The 26,878-nt window shown below is 28.5% G+C and overlaps 1 protein-coding gene across 1 annotated transcript in view; it reads left to right on the top strand.

Annotated features, from left to right (window-relative positions):
* Positions 1–1,659: 1,659 nt before the first annotated feature.
* The window catches only part of LOC129962511 (nose resistant to fluoxetine protein 6-like), a 45,619-nt gene continuing 20,400 nt past the window's right edge, over positions 1,660–26,878 (top strand). Inside the window, exons 1-8 of the mRNA XM_056076257.1 lie at positions 1,660–1,847; positions 2,686–3,075; positions 10,293–10,540; positions 17,269–17,383; positions 18,881–18,965; positions 19,256–19,350; positions 20,260–20,436; positions 23,547–23,640. Of these exons, the coding sequence (XP_055932232.1) occupies positions 2,772–3,075; positions 10,293–10,540; positions 17,269–17,383; positions 18,881–18,965; positions 19,256–19,350; positions 20,260–20,436; positions 23,547–23,640 (1,118 nt within the window). The 5' untranslated portion in view covers positions 1,660–1,847; positions 2,686–2,771. The remainder of the gene's footprint in view (positions 1,848–2,685; positions 3,076–10,292; positions 10,541–17,268; positions 17,384–18,880; positions 18,966–19,255; positions 19,351–20,259; positions 20,437–23,546; positions 23,641–26,878) is intronic.

Here is a 26,878-nt window from a genome sequence, read left to right as displayed (position 1 = left end):
ATAAATTTAAGCACAAAAGTGGATCTCGGGCAGTCTGGAGTCATAATAGATATATTAAAAATTACATATTCACAAAACTGATAAAAAAAATTATAAAATTAATCATTAACATGCTAAAGATGTGTTAAAATATGAAATCTATTTAAATCAGCTTATTGAAAGAGGAGTCTTATATTATGCATTGATTAGTGTAGCAAAATACCTAAATCTGCTACTGTTCCTGTTTTGCATTTTCATGATATCTTGGAAAGAAACGCATTCTTTTTTAATGCAGAAAATATTGCTCAAAATTAATGGATTTTTTATATCCGTTAGCATTTAATTTAAAAGAGGTTGGGTTTAATTTAAAAGAGGTTGGGTTTTAAAAGAGGTTGAGTTTAATTTTAAAGAGGTTGGGTTTATTAAAATGGATTCTGACTCATTTTATCTGCTATTTAATTTTAGTCAATGCTCCGACATTTAAATTAAATAGAGGAGGAAAAATATAAAATTAGCTATAATTCTACGGTCAGAAACATAATGTCCGATGACATTAATGACACAGGAAAAAACATACTGAAGTTGACGAGATATGAAAATGATTTTAATAGGATATAAACGGATCATATTTCGTGACAAAATAACCCAAATATTCATTAGCGGCAAATACCCCAAGACCAAATATTGGAATCAGATATTTGACTCTGTTTCAAGTTTTGGAGTCCTAACCATATGAATTCCTATTATCAAACAGATATTGTTTTATAGTTTCTTAAAAAGAGATCGGAAGTAGAAATTCTGAAATAATGATCTATTTTATTAGTTTATTCTGCAAAGTGTATCTCCCTTTCCTTTTTGGGTTATTTTTATGTGTTGGGTTAAATTCATAGAAATTCCATACTCATAACTTGGTGTTAAATTCATAGAAATTCCATACTCATAACTTGGTGTTAAATTCATAGAAATTCCATACTCATAACTTGGTGTTAAATTCATAGAAACTCCATACTGAAATGCCATTGCATACCTTGCCTATAGCACCATGAAAATTCCTTAACAAGGAGAGCGGCCTTGTTTAGGAGATGGCGACAAAACTATATCTCAATGAAAAGATCCAGACAAAATGAACACAAATTCAAAATATTTAAATGGGTACATTTGGTCTTCAAAAAGCGAATAGAGGGCATAATAACAGGAGAGAAATATTCCATTTAATTTTGATGGGCACTACTTTGGGTGCTTTTATAAGAGTTGAAATGACCTTCGGAACTCAAAATATACAATTTCGGGCTTGCATCGGGTCCTGTTGAGTTACGTAAGAAAAGAAATTCCAAAAGTCACCCTAAAAGGGAAGTTCAAATCGGAATGTTTTTTTTATCGAGTATAGACAATGCACCACGTGCGGAACTTCCCCAAACCTAACTCTTCTTTCCTTTAAGCCATTGGACCGTAGAGGCCAAGGCTACGTAAAACGATTGCGTGTGAACATTCAAAGTGGTGGCCAAGATTCGAAAATAGGTAATTTGATTCGTTTTCCCTCTCCCCCTTTTACCACAATTGTCACTTTCCCTTCTGAGAATGTAACACTTTCCCCTATGGTCGGGCTTACAAAGCGGTCGAGGCATGCTACGTCACGAGCTGTCGAAACCGAGCACACAACAAAACCAAAAATATGCGATGTTTTAACTACAGTTTTGTTATTCTCGCTTGATGGAATAGAGTGGTTTGGTAGTGGCCAGATTCAGCGGTGAATCTTGGCATGCAGATAGTTAAATGATACCTGCTTTTCTTTCTTAGTTCTTTTTTGAAAAATATCGTGGGAACGAGCTGGAATAATTTCTGGACGTGTGAATATTAATAATAGTGAGGTACTAATTATATTTATATTCAATAATTGTTATAAATATAAATTCTTTTACTTTTATAAAAGATTTTTAAAAAAATTAAAAATATTTATAGGAAAAAAAAAACAGCTAGAAGAATTTACTTGATTTTATGAGCAAATATTTTTTTAATAAAATTTTAAAAAAAGATTTCGTATTTTAAGAATATAAAAGAAATAAAATATTTTATAAATAAAGTTTGACAATAATAATAAGTTTAATTTACAAAAACGTTATTTATAATTTCATTAATTTAAACATTTTTAAATATAATAAATTGTAAGAGCTTTAGTTTTATCTTTTCGTTTATGTCTACTCACAAAACGCAAACCATGGTATTTGTAAATGCACGATATTATCTCCTGTAAAATATTAATTATTGTACTAGATTGTATATTATTTATTTTATAAAATTAATACTAATTTATGACACATATCTTTCGTATACATTCTTTTCAAATTAAATTATTTTAAAATAAATGTATTTTATATAAGATAATATTTAATCACGTGTAAGTCAAAAAGAAAATGCAAATAATAAAATCAATTAACTTATTTAAATTTACCGATGTAAATAATAAATTCAATCATCTTTTTCTTTTTTTTTAAATTGCTCAATATATTTGTGCAAATACTTACTTAATGCTTCTCTAATATTTACATTAATCAAATGCAAAATATTAAAAACAAACCAACCTTTATATTAACACTTTTTTATCGGCATATTTTATTCAAATTTAAAGCAATTACACAGAATTTATTTTTATGGTGACACACTAGATTAAAATTATTAAGAATGTGGTTTCATTTTTCATTTGTTTAGATTTGTACGAGCTTCTACCATAATCATTTTCTGGAGAATTCTAATTAAAACTTGACGATTAGTCTAAAGAAGCATTGAACAATTTAATGGGACTTGTCCAAGAATTTACAATAATGTTGATAATCGTATTACTGTGGCTCCTTGTGGGGTTCTATCGTCCCGTCGCTCCGGCCGTGATGCCTCAGGCTTCTGTGTTGAATACAACAATTATTGAGCCGAAATCAGTGAAAGAAATTGAAAAAGAAGCAGAAAAACTAATCTCTTCAATTACAAAAATGCTGTTGCCATATGTGGTGAGAAATTCCGACGTAAACATATCCGGGTCGTGTATGTCCACTATCATCAAACTTTCTGTTGATTTGAGGAGGCTGAAACTTCCCGCAATCAAATGTAAGTCATGATTCAATATTTTTATTTGGAAATATAATTTTTTAAAAATAGTTTTATTTAATTATTTCTATTTTTCTATTTATCAAGCAAGCAGAAATCTGTCATTAAATTTCATGTGATACAGAGAATTTACTAAAATGAATACGGATGTTGGCTGCTGTATAATTGATTAGCATTTAGATTGTTTCAGGGTATATAATAATAAATTATGAACATTAATATTAGAAGTAAAATGCATATTTATTTTCCATGCTTTACAACGAAGTGTTAATGATTGCTAAAATGTTCGAAACATATTTATGGAATGAATAAATATATATCAGTGAAAGAGAAAAACAATCTATACAAACATAATTTACCCTTTGATTTCAAGCACAAATAAAATATATCCTAACGTTATGTATGTATATTTATTTACAATAATAAAATTGAAAAGTCAATATTATTCAATAGAAATAAAACATTAATTAAGTTTTACATATATTAGAATTCAAGAGATATTTATTTTTAGCTGTAAATCGCATCATATTGTCTGTGTGGATCTCATGAGATTGGTCTAAAGATTTTATGAAAATTAATTTAATTGAAGAATACTATTCGTCTGTTATAAAGTTTACAATTCATGGAAAGTTCTCCCCCCCCTATCCGGACAGGGGGGGGAGAACTTCTTAACACCTCCTATTAAGAAAGTGCATCAAAATCATCAAAAATTTGAAATGGTGATTTTGACGAATCTCCTCGCTTTTAAACTTTCTGAATTCGAAGAACATATTTTTGAAATTATATCTATCTGAACATGATAAATCAAGAATGCTTTGATCTAGGCTTATGAAATTTGCTCTACGATATTTACATCAAATTTGTAGATTTTTATCAAATTTCGAACGAAACACATTCAAGTAAAGTCTGTCTATCTGTCTACCCGTGTATTAATCACAATAATTATAAAACAAATTAGATGCATAAAACTTGATATCAACATCTAAAGTGTAAATCTAATTCAAATTTTGATTAAATCTGTCAAGGGATTAACCGTCGATAGGTCTGTACATTAGCATACATATAAACATGATAATTCTAGAATATCACTTAGATAAATGCTATTTATTATGTAAGCTTATTGCTAAATTTGCATTTCCATATAAAATTTCACCTTCAATCGATAGATAGAAAGGTAGCTAAGATGCAAATTTAATTTTTCGCACTATACTATAGTACAAAACGTTCATATGCTGGATTTTAAAAATAAGAATCACAGCACTGGTCCATGATTTTGCCCATTTCCCACGCTTCTTGTATGAGAGAGGGTAGGATATAATACCTTTATTGAGGAGTATGATAGAAAGTTTGCAGGAGACCACTATTTACAGAAACAATCAAATTGGGATGATAGTATTTTACACTTATAAAGAATGTTACGCCGATTGAAATAGTTTTGGATTGTATGTAACTCCAATATGAACTAATCTAAGTGATATATATGAACATAATCTTGTTTTAAAAATCATCAAACTGTTGGTATTATATTCAATGAAATATAAGTTTATCTTTGTAACGAATATTGGTCATTTTCAAAACAACTTACCATACTTCATGAAGTCAATTATTTCGTCGCATTAAGCTTCGGAGGAATTCCACTTCAATTTACATCGGAAAGAATCATGATGAGCAGAATATATAAGTAAAAAGTAGCATTCGAAGCACTAATCACAGAGTATAAGTGATGTGAGAAACATGTTATAGGACCATTACGTTTCGCCGAAGGCTTCGCAGAAACAGTTACATTCATTTCTGAGAATTTTGTGTTCCGTATCGAGTTTCAGTAGGATGAAAACAGTTCTGTAGAATCTATTTGCGCTTATCAGGTACCAATAGTTCAGATACCAGTAGTATTCAATATAAATTTTTGTGTGGATTTAATTTATATGAGAAATTTACTACCACCTGGCCATTAATCTGGTGATTTTATAGTAAAGTGAGTTAAAATAGTTCCAGACAGCGTTAGGCAGAAAATCGAAAGTTATCCTTAAGAGAAATGCATATTTATTTAATGACCATCGGGGTGAAATTTATCTTTTCAAATTATCATCTATCAACCAATATAAATATAATATTAAAATAGTTACTCCTGCTTTGTATTTCTCTTTTGAGAAGTTTATCTGGATATGTCCCTAGGCATAAAGGCATTTTTCCTTATATACCTGAAAATGTCTAATCAAGAAAAGTCCCAAAATTAACAACTTTCATATATCCTTTTATGGTCTAATATTATTAATAGCGTTACCAATTCTCTTTCTTAATATATTTCACATAAAAAATGCCACATTACAGAAATTATAAATAAAAACGGATCTTTACCTCCCCCCCCCCCCCAATTTTTCCTTTCCATAATTTTCAACTAGACAGAAATTCTAACGTGCCGCTATTTTGAAAACATTGCAATTTCTTTTATTTGTTGTCGGTGTATTTTTTGAAAATGTCACTAACCATCCAACCCAAACAATATGTTAAAGGTTACTGAAATTAGAAAATAAAAAATAATCTGAAAGTAAATGAAAAAATTTATAAATTACTTTTGACTTTAAAATTGGAAGGCATTTTATCTAAATATCGGTTTGAATGAGGGATATAACATTAATTATTTTAATATAGGACTATTATGGATCATATTATGAATATAAAACGATTCAACAGAATAATCCACCTTAATATATATATATGTAATGTGATTTTAATTCTAATTGGGGTTTCCCCAGACAGGTTCGTATCGTGTCGACTAAATAATATGTAATGGATTTCGAATCCTGTCGACTAAATAATATGTAACACATTTTTGGTTGAAGCAAAGTGCAGGTTTGAAGACATAGACCCATGTTCGAGTCCTGGCTTTTCATTGCCCTGTGTGAGGTGTGTGAAAGAGCCTCTTTATAAAAAGAGGTCTTGAAAGTGAGTATGTAAATGACATCATATGAGCTAGAAGTCAGACTTCTGCCTTCTGGTGATCAGGGGTCTTTACCCTCAGAAGCTACTGCACCCCGTTGTAAAGCGGACACGACATTATCATCAGATTAATGTAGAATTAATGATGTAAGATTTCTGATGATTAAGATTCATTTGGTTTCAAATCTCTGAATTGCTTAAATGCATGTAGTATGTATTACAATAAAATTTAGAACTATTTTATTCAGCACAACGATACATCACATAACTTTCATATTGTTATCAATCTGAATTTTTTCTGATTATATATATCCTAAAAGTTTCACTATATATTTACTTGCAAAGTACTTCTACTTCCACACATACTTTCTTGTCATGTCATTTTTTGAAAGGGGGAAAAAACGAGAAGTAAACGGCACATTATTCTAATATAAGAATAAAAAGTGCATGATTTGCTTCCTTTACCTTCCATATACTCAAAGCAAACATTTCATGCATTTGGCGTGATATTTCTTCATAAGAAAGTACAAGAGAAAACAAATCAGTCGAAATGAAGCCGAGAATATTCTGCATTGTTATTTGCATTCTAATGCATTGATCTTTTGTCCAGCTTCTTAACTTTCCCCTCTGCCGCTGTCTTTCGTGTCAGCATGCTGCAAACAATGATCGATTATGGAAAATATAATTGAATTTTAAAGCAATAATTATGATGTTAGCTGTCTTTACAAGAGTTTGTAAATGTAGAACAAACAGGAAAAGAAATTAATTCAAAGTTTCAGACATAAATAATCAGAAGTAATAGGAGTCGTTTAGATAATTGATCACGAATTAATTAACAAAATAAAAGCCAACAATAAATAAAAATTATTGCAAATAATACTCATAATTATTTGTCTATTTTTAATCTGACGCAAAAATTAAAATTGAATAAAGTAAAAATTACAGTCAAAGGATTCGCTCAAAAATTGTAAAGATATCTTAGGTGTCTTTGATCAATTTAATTTTTTATCGTGACTATTCCTCAAGAAAGAAAGTTACATGTGGAACACATTCATATTGTCATGTCATTTTTTTTGTAAGTTGTTGATGTTGCCTTTTTGTCTTAAAATTTAATGAAAAGAAATGTGCCGTGTTTAAGTACTAAAAGTTTAAAGACAAAATCAGAACGCAAAATTTAAGAAAAAAAGATAACTGGAACACATTCATATTGTCATGTCATTTTTTTTTGTAAGTTGTTGATGTTGCCTTTTTGTCTTAAAATTTAATGAAATGAAATGTGCCGTGTTTAGGTACTAAAAGTTTAAAGACAAAATCAGAACGCAAAATTTAAGAAAAAAGATAACATAGAACACATTCTCAACTATTTCATTCAATAATGATTTTATAGTATAATGAGGATTTAAGATTGACAAATCCAAAAATATTGGCTAAATTATTTTCATGACTGCCAGAATCAACTTTAAAGTTTAATATATTTAATTTACTTTATTATTTAGTGATATACCAAATTTTCTTGATATATCACTTTTCTTTTCACAACTATAAGATGAAAAAAGCAATAAAGTTCATTTTCTTTTAAATATAAACGCAACTACAATCTAATCAAATATATATTTAAAATATCAACAATGAATAAACAATATTGCTTCGTAGTCAAATGCTCCTAAAGATCACTTCTAAAATATTAAGCTTTAAACGTCATTTGATAAATCCAGATTATCTTAAATATAACACATTAAATTAAAATTATTGTTCGATTGACTACTTCAATAGAAAGAATTTTAATATAATAAAAAAAAACCACATGTTTATTACAAAAGAGCAAAAAGCAAATTTTGCTTTTAGTGGATCTTTATAAAAACCATCTATTCATTATTTTTAGCTGTTAAATCCGAATATCTTTCTCAAAACGATGATATACGTGTATGCTTGGTACTGCTGTTTAGATTTGCACATTGTAATGTAATCAAATCCTGTGGCATTATAAATTGTTCCGAGATTTTAAATTTTTTTTTATTTGAAAAAAAAAACACCTTTCTTTATTTGTTTGGTTTTTACTTAAAATAATTTCTTACCATCGATATGTTTACCAAAATTAAAACTACCATGATTTTTCAGAATATATTTGTAATGGTAATATCGATATGTTATTCATAAATACTTCTGAGAACAAATTCCAAAATTACTCTGCTGAAAATCAAACTGCTGATAACCAATTGTTAAAAGAATAGCTTACACATGTTTATTTTCATTACAGAAATACCTTTATCAAAGTAACACAATGTTGTAATATCTTCTTCACAATGATAAGTTTCTGTCATCACAATTAATACATCTAATTTCAACTTTCTCGTGGATATATCTTTTGCTGCTATTGGTTCAGTCTGTAGAACTATTGCAACGTATAAATTTTATAACTTTAAGAATTTTAATTATGGTCTCATGAGAAGAAAGTGTCTAATTTATTCTAAAATGTTTTCATATTTATTCATTTTCAAAAACCCTATTTGAATTTATTTGCTTTTTTCATTCCAAATCCCTAACGATGAAAAAAAAAAAACTTGTATTTTTCGCATTATTTATTTAAACATGTGAAGCTACTAAATTATTTTCTGATACTTAAATCTCTTACTATACATTGAAATAATAAAAAAAAATAAAGGACATGATATAGTTCATAAGTAGATATTGGCGAAAATTATATTATATACTAAATTGGAAATCTTTTTTGAAGAAAAACATTACAAAAAATATTCCTTTGATAATAATGTAAAACAATGGTTGCTTAGAAAAAAAATTCCAATAAAACTTTCTCGAAATGAATTACACAAAAGACAATACAAGCAATTACATCAAGTGAAAAAAAGAAAAGAAACATACTTGCAAAAAATATAGTAGATGAAAAATAATCGAGGATTTTTTTTCATTCAAAGGTTTCAAAAATTTTCCACTTGAGTAGTTTTGATCTTTAATGGGCTTGATCTAGATTGAGCAATTCTTTAATTATAAAGACCCGGCTTTTTAATACACATGAGTGCGTATTTAAAGATACTCTTATTTTATGCGTATGTGTTGCATTGCGCTCTCCATACAAAATTAGAAACAATGGAAACAAATTTTAGTTCATTTGCTCTATTCAACGCATCAACTCCGGTATTCTTTAAAAAGTTGCATATCTTTTTCTTTTTATGCATTCTTTCATTTAAAAAATCATTTTAAAACGTTCTGTTGCACTTATAATGTTACCCGCGAAAAAGTTCTAACATTTTCGTTTCATTTTAGGCATAATGTAATTTTTAGAACATATTTCCAAACTTTTGCTAGTAGAGAATTAATTTTTTCTACTAATCTAGATGTTTTCCCAGATTCAATAAACGATGCAAGTTTTAATTTTTTATTTGTTGTGTAATTTTATTATTCATACAAAGAAATGTTTAAAGCATATAAATGAATTAAAAGTTTGTTTATAAACTAGAGATTTAAATGTTCATACAATTTGCAATTTACTGAACTAAACCTTCGTTCTATTGTTTATCTCAAGATAATTTTATATATATTCTAGTTGTATTTTCTTTAGTATTCTATTTACTTAAAATTTTCTTGTATCTGGCTTGTTTTTTGAACGATCATATTTAATTCCTGATTCTAGAAAGCACTGTGTGAGATTTAATACGAGTATCATAATGAGTGGCTATATGAGTACTTTTTTCTGTTTTTATGATTCTTACTGTCGAATTTCTAAAGGAATAATAATCCTTGTAGACTTGCATATGAGTAGCAAATTAAAACATCTCTGTTCAGAATAGTGCACATAAAAAAAAAATCCAGAGTTTATCAAATTATTTGGGCAACATAATATACATTTTGTAATGTAGATAAATGATTGAAGGAAAAAAATGATTCAATGAACGATTAGGAAAATGAAAACAGTTTGATCAAAACCATTTGTTATTGCTTTTTTTATACGAGGCAAAAAATTTGAATTTTTGAATAAAATTTCCTACTGTTATAAAAAAAAAATAAAACTTGTTGTATTACTTTCTGTAAAAGTAAGATTAAAATTTTAAATAACACTTAAACTTCCGTAAAGTAAGAAGATAAAGTATTTAGATTTAAGTGCCTCAGACAGACGTCTAGAAAGAACAAGCAAATTATTAAAATAAAATGGTGTTTCTTATTTTATGCTAGATTTTAAATATATACGCATTGTAGGTATTATCCATTTAAAAGTTTTCACTACGAAAGTCAAGTTTTAATAACTTATTTGCTTTCACTAGTGTTGGATTCAATGGCCAAACCCCCGTTTGGCTTGCTTCGGGGATCTTTCGGTGTGATGGGCGATTACGACGAGTGTCTGGCGATTTCATCCAATAAAAAAGGAGATATCCCCAAAACGAAGGAAGAGGAATTTTACCATGGGCAATACTGCACTGTAGTTGCTGAATTTCCACCGAAAATCCTAAAAGCCATGCAGGATTACGGCAATGGTTACGTTAACTACACAGAATTCGGAAAAATTGGGAATGTAAGTTTTTTTTTCTTTTTTTTCTTCTAACTTTATGGGATTTATGGATTCTTTTCATTGAATTATGTTTACTATGTTTGTGAAGAATGAAGAAAATGTGATTACTTAATGTGCATCTTAAAAGTTAATTTTAATTTAAAACATTAAAAATTATCTGATAAAATATCACTTTGCTTTTACAATATACTTGGTTAAAGTATTTATTTTTATATACTTTACCTAAATAACTGAAGAATAGAATTCATCAGTATAGAAATTTTCTAAATAATGTCCCTAAAACATGATTTCTGCTAAATTATTATAAATGGCATGCAATTTCAGGAGACTTGCTTTACATTTTTAAAACCATTACTTTCTAGTATACTAAGTATACAATACGGAAGTATAATCTACAAAAATATTTAAATTCGAGATTTTGAAGAATCGCCATGTTTCAAACTCACTTGAGTTAGAAAAACTCATTCTTGGAATTTTGTTTATTTGTCTGGGAATATAGTGACTCAAAAAGGCTTTGAATCAGACGGCTGAAATTTAGTATACTGTCTTTACACCGAATTTTCAAGTTTCTATCAAATTTTGAACAAAATCTAGGAAATCAGTCTATTTGTCTGTGAATATAGTGACTCAAAAAGGCTTTGAATCAGACGGCTGAAATTTAGTATACTGTCTTTACACCGAATTTTCAAGTTTCTATCAAATTTTGAACAAAATCTAGGAAATCAGTCTATTTGTCTGTGAATATAGTGACTCAAAAAGGCTTTGAATCAGACGGCTGAAATTTAGTATACTGTCTTTACACCGAATTTTCAAGTTTCTATCAAATTTTGAACAAAATCTAGGAAATCAGTCTATTTGTCTGTGAATATAGTGACTCAAAAAGGCTTTGAATCAGACGGCTGAAATTTAGTATACTGTCTTTACACCGATTTTTCAAGTTTCTATCAAATTTTGAACAAAATCTAGGAAATCAGTCTATTTGTCTGTGAATAAAGTGACTCAAAAAGGCTTTGAATCAGACGGCTGAAATTTAGTATACTGTCTTTACACCGAATTTTCAAGTTTCCATCAAATTTTGAACGAAATCTAGGAAATCAGTCTATTGAACTGTTCGAATATAAGTTAACATGATAACTACAAAACTGAAATATAGAAGAAGAAGAGTTGTATGGGTAAAATTCAGTACACAGATTTAGCCTCTAAAATGTAGATTTTTGTCAAATTTTGAACTAAATGCGTCAGAAGGATTGACCGTCTATCGATCTTCGCATTCTCATTTGTATAAACGCATAAATTAAAACCCCAACGACAAAGATAAATAAAAAAAAATCGTATATTCTTGTTATTAAAACTGTACTCCTGCGCAAATGTTCGGTTTGAATCAATTAGCAACAATGAGTACAAAATTCATACTCTTTTTTCTTGACTATACTACGTAACACAAAGCGCTCATTTACAGACCTCTAGAAAATGAAAATCTTTCTGTGGCATTCACAGCTTTTTCCAAAGTCCGTAATTTATTTATCAGAGAAAGGATTACGGCATCTCTATTAGGAACTACACAAGAAAATTTTAAAGAGACTAAATTTTCGTTGGTTCTATGTTGTATAGATAAAACAGCATCTATCATATTAATGACATTTTTATTGAAACCTTTCTAGGGCCGTGGGAAGTATGCTTCCCACCAAATTTATCAATCTTTGTATGAAATTATGTAGGTTGGCATCAGTTCTGACACATTTTTTTAGAAAGACAGAAACTTAGATGTTTCAGTTCTTTATCTTACACAAAATGACGTGTCTTGATTTGTTACTTAATTATTAATTAACCAAATTAATTAATGAATCAAATTAAATTTATCTAATAAGCTAAATGAATCCCTTTTCTTATTCTAATTTCAAGCCTAAAAATATTTAAACATAATATGACTAGAAAGAAATGGCCCTTTAAAGGGTTAATACAAATGGAAAATAAAAAATTATCACTTTTCATCGCGTTTGCCTTCTCATTTATTGGGCATTTGCCCCTTTTTGTCCCTACTACATGGGAATTTTTGGATATCATTTAAGAGAAAGGCATCAGCTATTTAAAGATCCATTTTCGACGAAATGGTTAAAATATGAAATAAAAGACTGTCTGGACATGAATTCTTCTTAAATTGATTAATAATAATAGTTAATAAGGAACATATATGCTAGTTAATCTTATTTTATAAAACGAATGATTCAAAAAATAAATAAATACGAAAACAACAACAATGAATTACAATAAAAAAATTTAAGAGAACTATTTCTCTCCGTTTTCCTTGTTTTCTTGCCAAAATGTCTGTTTCAAACAAGGCCTGGCCTAAATAAAAATAGTTTTCGATTAATGCTATTCATAGGGTGCATTTGTCAACAAAAAGGATCTCATTTCAAAATCACTCTTTCCGGCAAGAAATACAGAATTTTAAGAATTTGAGGTAATTCTTGCTAACAATGGCATTTAGAAAAACGATATTATCGTAGAGTTTGAATCATGTATTTGCAAATGTTTTTCTTTGAATTTCAGTGCTTAATTAGAAGCTTATAAAATTGCCTTTGGTATTTGAATGTAACCGTAAATCTTCACACTTTTAGTTAAATTTCATTTTGCTTCGTAAGAAATCAGTTTCCTTTATTTCATCATACAATAAGGAATAAAGTATCATTATCTTAACAAATAGCTGAGATACTTCTTCATGGAATGTATTTTCCTTATAGCTCCTTTCTATACAAACCTCAATGTTTTCTCCGCTTTTTAACTCATTTTAATTCTACTTCCATAAGTTAAAATTTCTCCATGTGTTACTATTATAGTTTGTTGATTATAAATACATGTCCCACCTTTAACTAACTTTTTTTTGTATATGAAATGTATCAAATGCAAGTATTGTAATTGTCAAGAAATTGGAAATCGAGATTTCGGTAAATTTTCAATTAAATCCATAAAACTCATTTTGAATTTTGTTTACCTGTCACTCTGACTGTCTGTAAACACAATAACTAAAAATGCTTTGGACTAGATGTATGAAATTTACTGTACGAGCTTTCTACCAAATCTGAAGACTCATATCAAATTTTGAACGAAATCCAACCAGAAGAAGTCTGGCTGTCCGAATACAACTTAACACGACAATTACAAAACAAAAAAGATAGATAAAATTTAATTCACAAATTAAGAATCTAAATTGCATATCTAGAATCTTATAGAATTCGGAATCAAATCTATCAAGGGATTGGCCAGTCAGCACTTTTGCAAGTATATAAAAATGGAAATTCAAAAACACGGCAATTTAGGTAAATGAAATTTGGTGAGCGATCTTGGCATGATAATACATAAGAATTGGTTTCTTTTATTAAATTATGAAGCACGCAACTCTGGAAATAAATATCTGAGCAGTCACAGCATTCACGGTTTTGTCCAATTTTATGGAAGAATAGAAAAGGGAAATAAAAACTTTACTGGAGATTATGCGAGAAAGTTTCTGGAGGGTCACTGTCGTCAGTTTGAATGCATATCAAAATAATCGAGACAATTGAAATATTTTTATTGTAGAAAATCGTTAATCTATAATCATTTAAAACTAAATAATATACATTTAGGAAGGATTTAATTATTTAAAAAAAATTCATACGAATCATTAAAAACTTTTCAATTTTTGAAGTTAAATTTGAATTAAAAATCAAGAAAATAATCAAATTCTTGAAATCTTGATATTGAAACTTTATCGATATTCTGCCATTTATTTGTTTATTAATACCAAGAATAAAAATAATAAACCATTACTATAAACTTGAGGTATTATTTAATTACTCGCAAAATATTTTCTCATTAAAAATTTATTAATAAACTTTTTGACTTAGTAATTATATCAAAAATTAAAATTATTGACATCCCGTATTTAATATTGAGCACCGAAATTCAAATTTGGATTTATTGAATCCAAAAAATCCACGCATATTAATTTATATCATAAACTACACAAAGGAAGCTTAAATTTTAAAATACTATAAATAAATTTGAAGATACCATAAAAATTTTGAACATTTGATCCATTTAAGAATTTTGCCACTCTAATCAATCCATAGAAAAAAATAACGCCGCACAAACAGAGCTAAAATTTCGAAATTTGTCAGATCGACATCAATAACACATAAATTTGATATAATGTTCAAATGGAAATCCTTGATAAACATCAGTAAGTAAGAGAGAATAATTATATTACTAAATCAAATAAGGCAATTCTCCACCCAAAGATTGCCTTTTGGGATAAATATAAAAGATTAAATCTTACTTCTTTCTGTGGTCAATATTATGCCTGACAAATCGGGCGCGCAAAAAAAAAAAAAAAAAAAAAAATACAATTTCAAGCTTGAATTCAATATCGAAATAGTCTTTTCGTTCATTCTAATCTTAATTAAATCTAATCACTTCTATAAGATTAAATCTATCATTTCTATAGAATCTTTACTTATATCAGATGTCACCGTTTATCATTTTCAATACAATAAGTTATTGTATAAAATCATTGAAGCGCAATGTTGAAAGAATGATTTAGTGTTAGTTTTTTTCTTATCTTTTCTATAATTTAGTAACGTTTTGTCTTTTTGGAAAATTGATATCGAATGTGTTTTTCTTTATATTCAGGTAAGCACCATTCATCCGGCATTGCGTCAATTTTCATCGAATTCTAATCTTTGTGAAAGTTTAGTACACTCAAGGGGTTATCAATTTAAGTTTAAAAAGCATTTAAAGTCTACTTAGATACAATAATTTCTAAAAAATTTATTGGTGTTGAGAGAAAAACTGTGTAAAAGTATGCATTAATTTTGTTTACATTAACACATATTACCATTAATCTTTTTCAGTCTGCGCAGTTAGTAAGTTTGACTTTAAAAAAAGAAGCTTGTGGAAAAATTACCAAATTTGAGGGAATACATGAGAGATAAATTTTCTTGTAATGAATGCAATCGGAATTTTTTCTTCTTCACTAAAAAATTGTTTACAATTTCATGGTAAAAACATTAATAACATTTTTAAAGAACAAATAATTTTAATGTAGCAGTTGCATGTACATATATTAATAATTGTAAATACAGTACACTCTCGAGTATCCGGTTCGCGACTATCCTGCCTAGTTTTCTTTTATCGTAATTAAATGAAGAAGGCAAGGCGTTTATTAAATCATCTATTAAGGACTTTTCAAAACTTAAAACTGCAATTTGGCTCTTATCTCATGATTACCTTTTCATATTTGTCTAATCGTTTATCAATGAAAAATAAAATCAGTTTGAGCCAATTGTTTTAAGAATTAGGCCTACGATTTGCGTTAATGTGTTGTTTATGTTTCCTGCATTTAAGTTGGGCATTACAGAATTTATGTTAAAATGTGAACAGTTTATATCTTTTAACTTACTTTTTCTCTAATAAATTCTTGAAATGTGCTGTGCGATATATAAACCTATCTAAACTACTCGCACAGCGCCTATTATTTTAACTCGATACGTTACCGGCAACTGCTTCTATGTTTCACTGGCCCACGGATATCCTCACATTGAGATAAATGGAGGCTTAGTATTTAATAAAGAGTGAGAAAGTTTAATACTCAATTATGTATAATAACCGTGAGTTTTGGTATTAAAACTTTATCTTCTGGTGATGGTGGGCAAAGAAATGGATTCATAGAACTCCGGAATATCCGGCTTTTTTGTAGTCCAGCCTGTCTTTCCGCCATATTAGGCCAGATGCTCGGGAGTATACTGCATATTATATTTTAACTGACAAGTGACCAAGTAACTAAAGCTATTGTGAAGATATATAATTACAATGTATATCTCTGAGGAAAGTCTATGCCTCTGGAAACGAAAAGAAAGCTAATACGCTTCTAGCTATTTTGTATACAAAGCATATGAATTTATTAATCTCTTCACCTCTTATTAGGAGAATCAGCATCAACGTGTTCATGTTGTAGCAACTTCATGTTAGTTTAACATAACTTGTTAAAATATACAAGCTTTAATGTTCAATATTTACCATTTTTACAAACAATCCCAGTGTAATTATTTTGTTTACTTGATGTAAATCCCAATTCATAGTATTTTCTATTTCTCTGAATCATTCTTTCTTGTAAATAGTATTAAGATTTTATGTATCTGCAGCTGTGTTACGATCTTTATAACTGGAATATTCTTTGAATATTCATTTAAGTTACATAAATATTCATATAAGTCATTCCTGTCATATAAGTTCATAAAAGTCACATTCATATAAGTCATTCCTGTCATATTCCGATAAGAACGCTAAGAAATATCTTGCAAGAAATATAATCAATATAAGGTTTCTTGTATTATAAAACTCATAACTCGACTTCAGCGTGCAGTAAGAAAAGAGCTATTAAGTAACATGATTAACAACGGGCAGTAAGAAAAGAGCTATTAAGTTAATATCTACATTATGTTTAATCCTTTCCACCCCAATGGGCATATACATCTCGGAGATATGACTTCATTCCTTATACGGTAAATAAACCCTACTTTTAAATGAATTATTGTAAAAAGAACCATTTTCACATGGGATTTAAAATTTTAATGATGCAAAAATGGATTGAAAGGGTTGAAATTGGAATAATTTGTTGTTTGACTTATGCATAGTTATGTAATAAGCTGACAGTTTTAATTTTTGTAACCTCAAAACTGAATAATTTTGTGTAGATCATCAAGGAGGTTCCAGCAGTAAACTTCGCAGGCAATTACTTTAAGTTTCACATTGGAGTGTGCCTTCCTTCGACATGTACACCCCAAGACTTAAATGCTATTTTAGGACTTGGTAAGTAATCATATTTGATTAATTATTACTGTCTAAAAAATTTTGGACAAAATTTTCCTGTGGGAATCTGTCTGTCCTTCCGAATGCCTTTGAACAAACACAACAATTAAAAAATGCAAAAGTTAGAGAGAGGAAATTTAGCATGCTGTTTTATTGTCAGAATTAGATATGCGTCACATTTTAGATCGAATTCATCATGAGGTAGATTGTCTATCAGTATCGATGCATACTGTGTTCATTTATTTTCCTATATGTTTGTACGTGCGATAACTCAAAAATGAAACATATGGATGCATTTCAATATATAATTTCTACACTAATATTGCCGATCGACATAAATTTTCAAAAAGCGTAGATTGCTGCTTTTGCACATTAAAAACTGGTGGTACAATAAAAACTGGTGCTACACGATGTTAGGAATGTCTTCCAGCGTTGGATGCTTGATAGCTTGTAGCATCAAGTAGATTGAATAACGAGCTTCATGATAAGCGTGCTTGGCATAACATCTTCATCCTGGTTGATTTTGCCGATAATATTTTTCTATAAATTTACTCCCTATTGTTTTCTTTTTCGCTCACCTTTCTCCTCACCCCCACTGTTCTTAATTTTTATCATTCCTGTTCTTTGAAATTACATTTGTAACTTTATCGTTATAAAACTTATTCATTAATGTAACTGCATTTGTTATGCTATTCTTTCCTAGCATTATTAGGTATGGAGATAAAGGACTTTCGAGTTCCAATACTCCGTTAAGCGCTACCTCAAATTGGCAAAATAAGTATCAAATTGTCGCAATGGAAATGTTTTAGTGGTTGCTAAACTTTCATATCCGAGTTAAAGGAAGTCTCGAACATTCATAGTAAATCGTTCACTAGTATGGGCTATCTTCAGTTTTACCGAGTTGATCAGGTGGTTACGTTGTTAAGATTTTCTTTAAATATTTTTTTGAATTAAAAATTGAAACATAGTAATACCAATACCGCTGCATCAGCAACTGCAATAACATCTTCCGCCATTAACCCAAACTGTTAAATGGTGAATCAAGTTTAATTCGATCAAATTTTCAACATTAAAAGTAGCTTGTATCTACAATTGCCGAATCATTTGACTCAATCGTTGGAGGAAACATTTGAGTCAAGTTTCGAAATATCATATAGCGCCGCCTTATTACAAATACAACAAATTAAAAAAAAATGGTGTGCTACCTTGGTGGCTAAAATTGCAGATCTATATCAAATTTAGATCTGATTTGTTAACAGGAAAAGGCCCTTTTCCTAAATATAAGTTCAATTATCTTCTTTATATTATGAAATACCGTAATGTGTAAGTCGAGTATAGAATATTTTCTTCTCATTTGCTTCAGAATGTTTTTGTCCTACAAAGCATGGGTTAGGGATATTTTAATTCTTACTTTTTATGGCTTTCTGAAGAAAGTAATTTTTGAAATATTTTAACAGTATATATTGCTTTAACAATGCATTTGATATTTTTTTTTAGTTCCGATTGATTTTGTTCCCCTAAGTGTCCTCCGCTGCGAAGATGGCAGTGAAAAAACTGTTAATATCCATCAGATGGTCTTTCTGTGAGTATTTTTTTTCTTTTACAACTTAAGTAATATTGTATTGTTTCTTTGTTTAATTAGCAAGTTTAAATGTTATGCAAAGAAGTTGCTTAACAGTTTATTTAACGCATAGTTTTTCGTATATAACTACATATTTTGGACTATACTGAATTCGAAAATGTATGTTAGTATCTTTGTAATTATAAAGTTGGATTAAATTTTAATCAAGATTTGTAAATAAGCCAGATATATTAGAATAAATACTTTTCACATAAATTGCATGGAAAAAAATCAAGTATTTATATTCGCAGGGGTGTTTTAGCTTTACTTGCTGCCCTTGTATTGTGTGGCACCATTGCAGATGGGTGGCAGCATTTAAGAGGCACAGAATATGAAAAAGGAAAAGGTAAGCTTCTTTTTTTTTTTTACTTTCTTAATCTGATTCATCGAATAAGTAAATTTTTATCTTGAGACAACAATTTCTGAAATAGGTGAAGCGAAATTAGGCTAAAACGATTAATATTTATATTTAAATCTGTTACAAAACTATTAGTGTTAGTCAACATAAAATAATCGAGAACTACTAAAATATTATGTAAAGGAAATTACTTAACGCATCGCTGCTTTAATAGGCTTATCAGTTAAAAAGTGCACAACTTTTAATTGTAATGGAAACACTTTCGAAACAATTCCAATTTCTTTTAAATAAGAAAATATAAATTAATTTTTAAAGCACTAAATAATTTTAAATATTGAATCATTGTTCAGTCATACAAAAAATGTTATTTTATCTAGCCTAATTGTAGAATAATTACAATGAAAAATACAATAAAGGCAAAAATTTATGTTTTAAAAAATAATTCTATTTTCCTTCTCTGTTTTAAATAAGTTCATTGAAATGATTACATGAAGTGAAATGAGAATAAAACATAGAATATTTATATTTTATTCCAATCTATTACAAAACTATTAGTGTTAGTGAACATAAAATAATCGAGAACTTCTAAAATGAAGCCTATTATTTGAAGGAAATTACTTCATGCATCGCTGCTTTGAAATTAAACAATTAATTTGTATTAATTGTTTAATTTAATTTAAATTGTTTGTATTAAAATTAAATGAAAATTTAATTGTAATACAAACATTTTCGAATGCACTAAATAATTTCAAATATCGAATCATTACTTTGTTTGGTCATGCGGAAAATGTCGTTTTTTCTAGCCTAATAGTTACAACGCAAATTTTCTGTTAGTAAAACAATAATGGCAAAACATTATAATGATTTAAATCATTCTACTTTCCTTCTCTGTTTCAGATAAATTCGTCGAATTTCTCATTGCATTCTCCTTGTACAATAACACGAGGAAGTTTTTGAAAACGGAGAAAAACAGCAGTTCTGAAATTACCGTCATCAACGGAATGTTCGTTCTGGGAACGATTTTAGTTGTCATATATCACACGTACTTCTTGCCATTCTTTTCACTGTTCTCGAGTAAGTGAAAAACATTCAATGTTACACCAACGGGAGAAGAGTTATAGTTAAGAGACAAAAGTAAAAGAATTGTAAGCGTCACAGAAGCGAAATTTATTCGGTAGTAAATCAACTTTTTCGCTATGGTCGATGGATGAAGCTAAAAATTCGAGTCTTTATTTTTTATTTTTTTATTTTACTTCATCAAATTTAATTTTTAAAAATCAGATTTATGAAATTTACTAGCCGCCTTTGGCGACCAGCCGGTTCGCCAATCTTAATGCTCGTTAAAATTTTAATAATTAACTATTTTATGTAATTCCTACTTTAATAGCTTCTTCATTAAAATATTTTAAAACTTCAAATTCCAATTCACTCAGAATATTATAAAGGTTTTCAGTCATAACGTAATCTGTATCTCTCCAATTTTCTCTTAGCTCCCGTAGAATTTATGCTTTAAATTAAAGTGGAAAGGATTAATCTGCAATTAATATAATAATATTTGTTACTGAAACAAAGCATTTTTTTGTAATATGATTACTGAAAATAGAGTCACTGAGTATTTAAACCTTATGGGCACTAAAGAATATCTTTCTTAATTTATGTAATATCTCAAGAATTTGTTAACAAAATTTTTTCAGATTCATCTTGAGCAGGTGTATTAATTAACAATGTTTAATTTTAAATGCATCAAACACTAAGAAAATAAACAGAATCGTTTAAAATAATCGGTCAAAAACAGGTTAAAAAATTACTTAAAAAACGATGAACTTAAACTAACATAAATACAATTTAATTACAAAAGCATACAACTAACCTAAAAATAATTTAAATCGAGTCCGCTTCCGTTGAAATGTAAACAATCAGAATACAATGCGCATGCGTGAATTTTCAACGCCAGTTACGGTAATGCAAATGCGTGAATTTTTCTACGCCAGTTGGGGTAACGCTATGTAGATTAGAAATTTTTAATTTCCTTTAATCTGTTTTATTTTAATTCAAAAGTACTTCAGAATGAATCTGAAAGAGTGATTAATTAACAATGTTTAATTTTAAATGCATAAAACATTAAGAAAATAAGCAGAATCGTTTGAAATAATCGGCCTAAAAATATTAGCTCTAGCCTCATTGCTGTTGGGGAAAAAAAACTGAAGCCTTACTCATTTGGCGGTGGGGAAAATGGAAGGATTTTTTGGCGGGAAAGTTAGTTTTTAATTAATAATTAAAATTTCAAAAAAAGGGACCCCATTTGTACATTCCTCACCTCCAACGTATACACGTAGCAAATTTGGTAGCTGTAGGTCAAATAGTATTTTCTGTAGAGCGCCAACACACACACACACACATTGAGCTTTATATATAAGTATAGATTATTCTTTTATTTAAAGGCATAGAAAATTCCTCGATCGCACTTGCACGTGCCAGACTATAAAGTAAGCTGAGCAAATGGAAATACTATCAGCATATATAAAAATTTATGGCATATTATAATTCATCGAAAGTTAATAATTATGTGGGAACGTACGGCATTTGAAAGCTTTTTTAAATCTTCTCATCTCTAAAATTTATATCTCCATAAAATCATGAGTAAGGCAGTTTCGAAATCCTAATTTATAGAAATTAACTTTTAAAACAAGGAATAGTAGAAAAATCCAAATAGAGAAATCCTTCAAATCGGCGTTATAATTTTTTTTATCAGGAAAAACTCGTAGTTTTTTATAATAAAACATTTGTAACGCCTCTCATCTTTTTTCTTCACTTACTGAAATATATAAAGATCGATCGATCTCAAGATGCACCAATCTCTCCTATAGTAATTTGCCTGATCGAACAAATGATATCATTTAAGTTATGCAGGATTATTTACAGACTTCATTCATTTATTGCATCTATATTAAATAATATAACAATGCTAAAAACATACTGATTCATATTTTTATTGCTGAATAAAATAAAACATTGCTTTGTTTTTAATGATTAAGAATATATTTATTAAATGCATTTAATTAAAAAAATCATCAAACGCCAGGAAATTCAATATGTTTATAACGGATATTTTCTGGATAACATAATCTTGTTTGTTAGTTAAAACTTAAAGTTATGAATTTAAAATTAAAAATAAAGGTGTGTTACATTCATATTTCAGTTTGTTTACTTCGAAGGCAATTTATTTTTCCATCGCTGAATCGCTTTTTTGGATGCAATTTTTTTTCGTTCAAGTGGTGTTAATGACCAACATTTGACATAAAATTACATTTGTAGTCACAAATTAACATACCAGATTTCATATATTTAAGTCATTGCCTTTTTACTTGGGAAAGTATAGAAAGATTATATTTGATTATATTTACTCCTTGATTATACCGAAAGTATGAATTTGGATTGAATGTATTTTATTTCAAATTGATGCAGATCCCTAGTTTAAATGTTAAAGTTATATTCCAAACTTTACCCATTTAACTCCCTTAATTTTTTAGTTATATTAATTAAACTCATACAGTTGGACAGACAAATTTCCACAGAATGAATTTCATTCAGAATTTGATAAAAATTTACAAATATGATTTAAAGACCATGTACCAAATTTCATCTGTCCATCTTAAAACATTTTTGAGTTAAGCAGAAAGAAAGTGAAAATCATGAAATAAATTATTGACTCTTTGCACTGTCATTTATTTTCAGTAAGCATTTCTCAGGCACACAGTTTTATTTTTCTTAGTTTTAAGAAGAGGGATTGATATAGACACTTACGAGAGTTTTTTTTCTATAAAAATAAACTTATAAAAAGCATCCATTCTCAATCATTTCTGGCGAATGTAGCTCGTTATTATCAGCTTGTTGCAGAATTCTCCTGACGAGCCGAACTCGTCATTTCAATTTCAAGGGGGTTAATCTGAAGAATCTCGAATAAAATTTTAATTTAGGAATATAATAAATAAAAATAATGCTTTTTTCCTTAAAATTTTTTTTTTAATTCGTTTTCTTCTTTAAGTTATTGATTCAATTATATTACTGCATTTTTGGATCTTATTTCTATTAAATATAATTAATAAATATATATTCTATATTAATTCTATAAATATATATAATTAATAAATATATATTCTATATAATATCCATATTCTTTTCAGGCAATGGAGCTAATCTCGGTACCTACTTTCAAGATATTGAATTTACATTAATCGTGACGATGGGAATCAGTATTGAAGCTTTTTTCTTATTCTCGTAAGTATGCTTATCTATCCTCCAACTTTATTTTTAGATATCAAAGTTGTTGCAAAAGAATAGAAAAAAATTATAAAATTTAATATGATGTTGCATCTATTACAAAAGTCATTCCAAATTTAAAACAGAACATAGCTGATGCCACAAAAACTTATCTCAAGCGTGTCCTGTTTATAGAATTATTGGAGTTTAAACGTTTCAACTAAAATAAATCAGTAGTGAATGCCATAATTCGATACAAAAATTGCATGGAATCCAGAAATATCTTAACCCTTTCGAGACGGACAGAGCCTTTAGGCACTCAGTTATAGACGTTCACTCTGAACGAACAGCGCCTTTTGGCACCGTTCATTTGTGACATATCCAACCCTGAAGTAGGTTTCTAAAATGCTTTTATAGGTTTTATTTCATTCTAGTGTATTGCGGTGTCGATTCACCAGTTCTAGATTTCTTTTCATGGGGTAATTATCATTTGTTTAATTTATAGTTTTTTATAAATTAAAATTAACAAAATAACAAATAATTAAATGAAAAAACAAATAAACCAAAACAATGATAAATTACTACCATAAATGTGTAGGGATACCACAATTTGTTGTCAGTAACTGCCTAATAATGTCCATTAAGTCATTTGTTTTCGACGCCCCAGCTGCACACGCTTCTTACCCAGAGATTTTTTTTTATAATCGGATTCTGACCTTTCTGAAATATTTGGATACAAAGTAAAATTCAAAATACATACAATAAGAGACTCCTACTGCCAAGTTGCTCGGAATCTGATACTGAAAACATTGAGGAATTACAAGACATCGATCCGTGGCAATTTCTTTGGAGCGCTCCAGAAGTGTTTGATTTTGATGAGCAGGACCATCACGCCGGCTGCCTTGAGCGCAATTCATTTCTGAACTCTCCACCGCGAAAAGGTTAAATACCTCATGGAGTCTTAGCTAAATCAATATGACGGTAGATTTCCAGAGCAGAAATTGATATCTAATTAAAAAGTATAAAATTAGATATTAAGCCATTTTATGTATTAAATGGTGTAATTGGTGTGAAATTCTTTTGAGATTACCCTATTTATGGAAGAATAAAAAATTTCTTCAATTTGCCTATACAGTTGAACACACTTGTGTGTGGCAGAAAACGCTAAGTATGCTTGCGCATTTTATTGACAAAGAGAAATTGTATTTACTGGTTAATCTAAGGTTAATGAATTGATAAAATTCATCGATTCAATAAAATTTGTCTTAATTACGAAATTGCATCTTTCAATAGAAACAAGTTTTTTTTAATCCGTTTTTAATTATAAAAAGGTTGACTCAAGAATACTTCTTTATTGGAATGTTTTAAATAATGAATTTCATTTTTTTTCATTGATTTACGTCTAAATTCAGTTCAATGTTTTAATCTAAAACATTATAATAATAAAATATTTGCTGGATATATTGAGGAGAGAATACAATAATACGCGCTTTAAAAATAATTTGTTTATCTGAAGTTTCCTCTTCTTAAAGTGAAAATTTCCTTCTTTTTCCTCTTCCTGGTGTTTTCCTATAGAACTCTGTACTTCATTGTTTTATGACATACACTAAAAGCAATAATTTGTAGAGTGTTCGGTAATTTAAGTATGTTCTGTTTCAAAATAATTCAAGGATTAACTTGTTGTTTAAAACAGCGATTGATTCTTCAGACCGCCTCTTGTTACTGGTTATTTACTAAATATTTATTACAAAAGTGAAAAGGAATGAAGAAATAAACCTTGAATTATATCAATAAAATTGCTTATTGACGATGAAAAGTCTTATGAAAAAAGTATTACAAATATTTAATGATGCTTGACTTTACCTGGATATTAAAATCGTACCGACTCTTTAAATATAAAACAGAATTAATTTACATGATTAGCAAAATGAAATAAATATAGAATGATTAATAATCCAATTTTCCGAATTATTTGCTCATAAAATCAGATCTTAAAACGTCAGTTATTTTGAAACTACTTGAAATAAAATAAAGATTTATTGCTTAATGCTGTAAATATTTATTTTTTCCTTGTTTAAATGTTTTTATACCGAAAAATATTAAATGAAACATCATCCAATTCTTATTATGTAAATATTTTTTCTCTTAGCGCAAGCGCGAAATAGCACATTTTTTTACTTTTTTATTACTATTTGTTAATAAAGAATTATCGCTTAATGCTATAAATATTTATTTTTTCCTTGTTTAAATGTTTTTATACCGGAAAATATTAAATGAAACATCATCCAATTCTTAGCATGTAAATATTTTTTCTCTTAGCGCAAGCGCGAAATAGTACATTTGTTTACCTTGGAAGCTCCAATCTGATAAATTTCAATATCACCTGATATCAAACGAAGTCAGAATCATCACAGAATAAAAGGCAAAACCTTACTTCAATTCAAAAAATCCAGCACGTTTTTTGTAAAAATAATAAGGATGAGAAATTCCAATGCAACGTAAAATAACATAAAATCAAGGTCTCTTATGCATGCTATGGCGTAATCCTGACTTTATGTGAATCGATATGTCTTTTGTGCAAAATGTAAATTTATCTCCAGAACTTTAAAAAAAATATTGTGATTTGGAAACACTATTCAAAAATTGTTGTAGATAATATTTATGTTACTATCGAATCTACTCAAGCCAAAATTAGAATCTCGTTATTTCTGGCTTGAAAAAGGAAATGAAAGTCTATAATTTTCACCTTTCGTTTCTTTTCAAAGTACAGCAACATGCCAATCAAAAACAAGAGGTATAATCTTAAGCGATTCGAAGGGAGAACTTAAAAATTAATAATATCACAAATATTTTGGTTTAGAAAGATATGAAGTATGGAAGACTAAAATGGGATGTAATGGACTGAAGTGAAAAAAATACTGCAAGCTAAAAACACCTAAAAATTATTCAATCAAAAATTATAATTTTTAAGTTTATTACAAGTGGGAAAAAATTCTATTAAATAAAGTTAAAATTTTTATCCATTATTCAAACAGTAATTATACTATGAAACTTAAATAAATTTTAGTTTATGTTTAGAGATTTCTTGATTTATATACTAAAAATTGTGTACCTATTTATATATAAACAAATGATGTTAAAAACTATCTTAAATTATCGCAAAAATATCTGGGAAGTCTTCAATTTAAAAAAAAAAAACAATCCAGTCTTCAAAGGCGGCTAGTAATAAAGATATTTGCGAGGGGGGGGGATCGCT

The sequence above is a fragment of the Argiope bruennichi genome, chromosome 3 (genome assembly GCF_947563725.1).
Source record: "Argiope bruennichi chromosome 3, qqArgBrue1.1, whole genome shotgun sequence".
NCBI lineage: Eukaryota > Metazoa > Arthropoda > Arachnida > Araneae > Araneidae > Argiope > Argiope bruennichi.
Note: the sequence above shows the minus strand (reverse complement) of the source record. Positions and strands in the feature narration are given on the sequence as shown.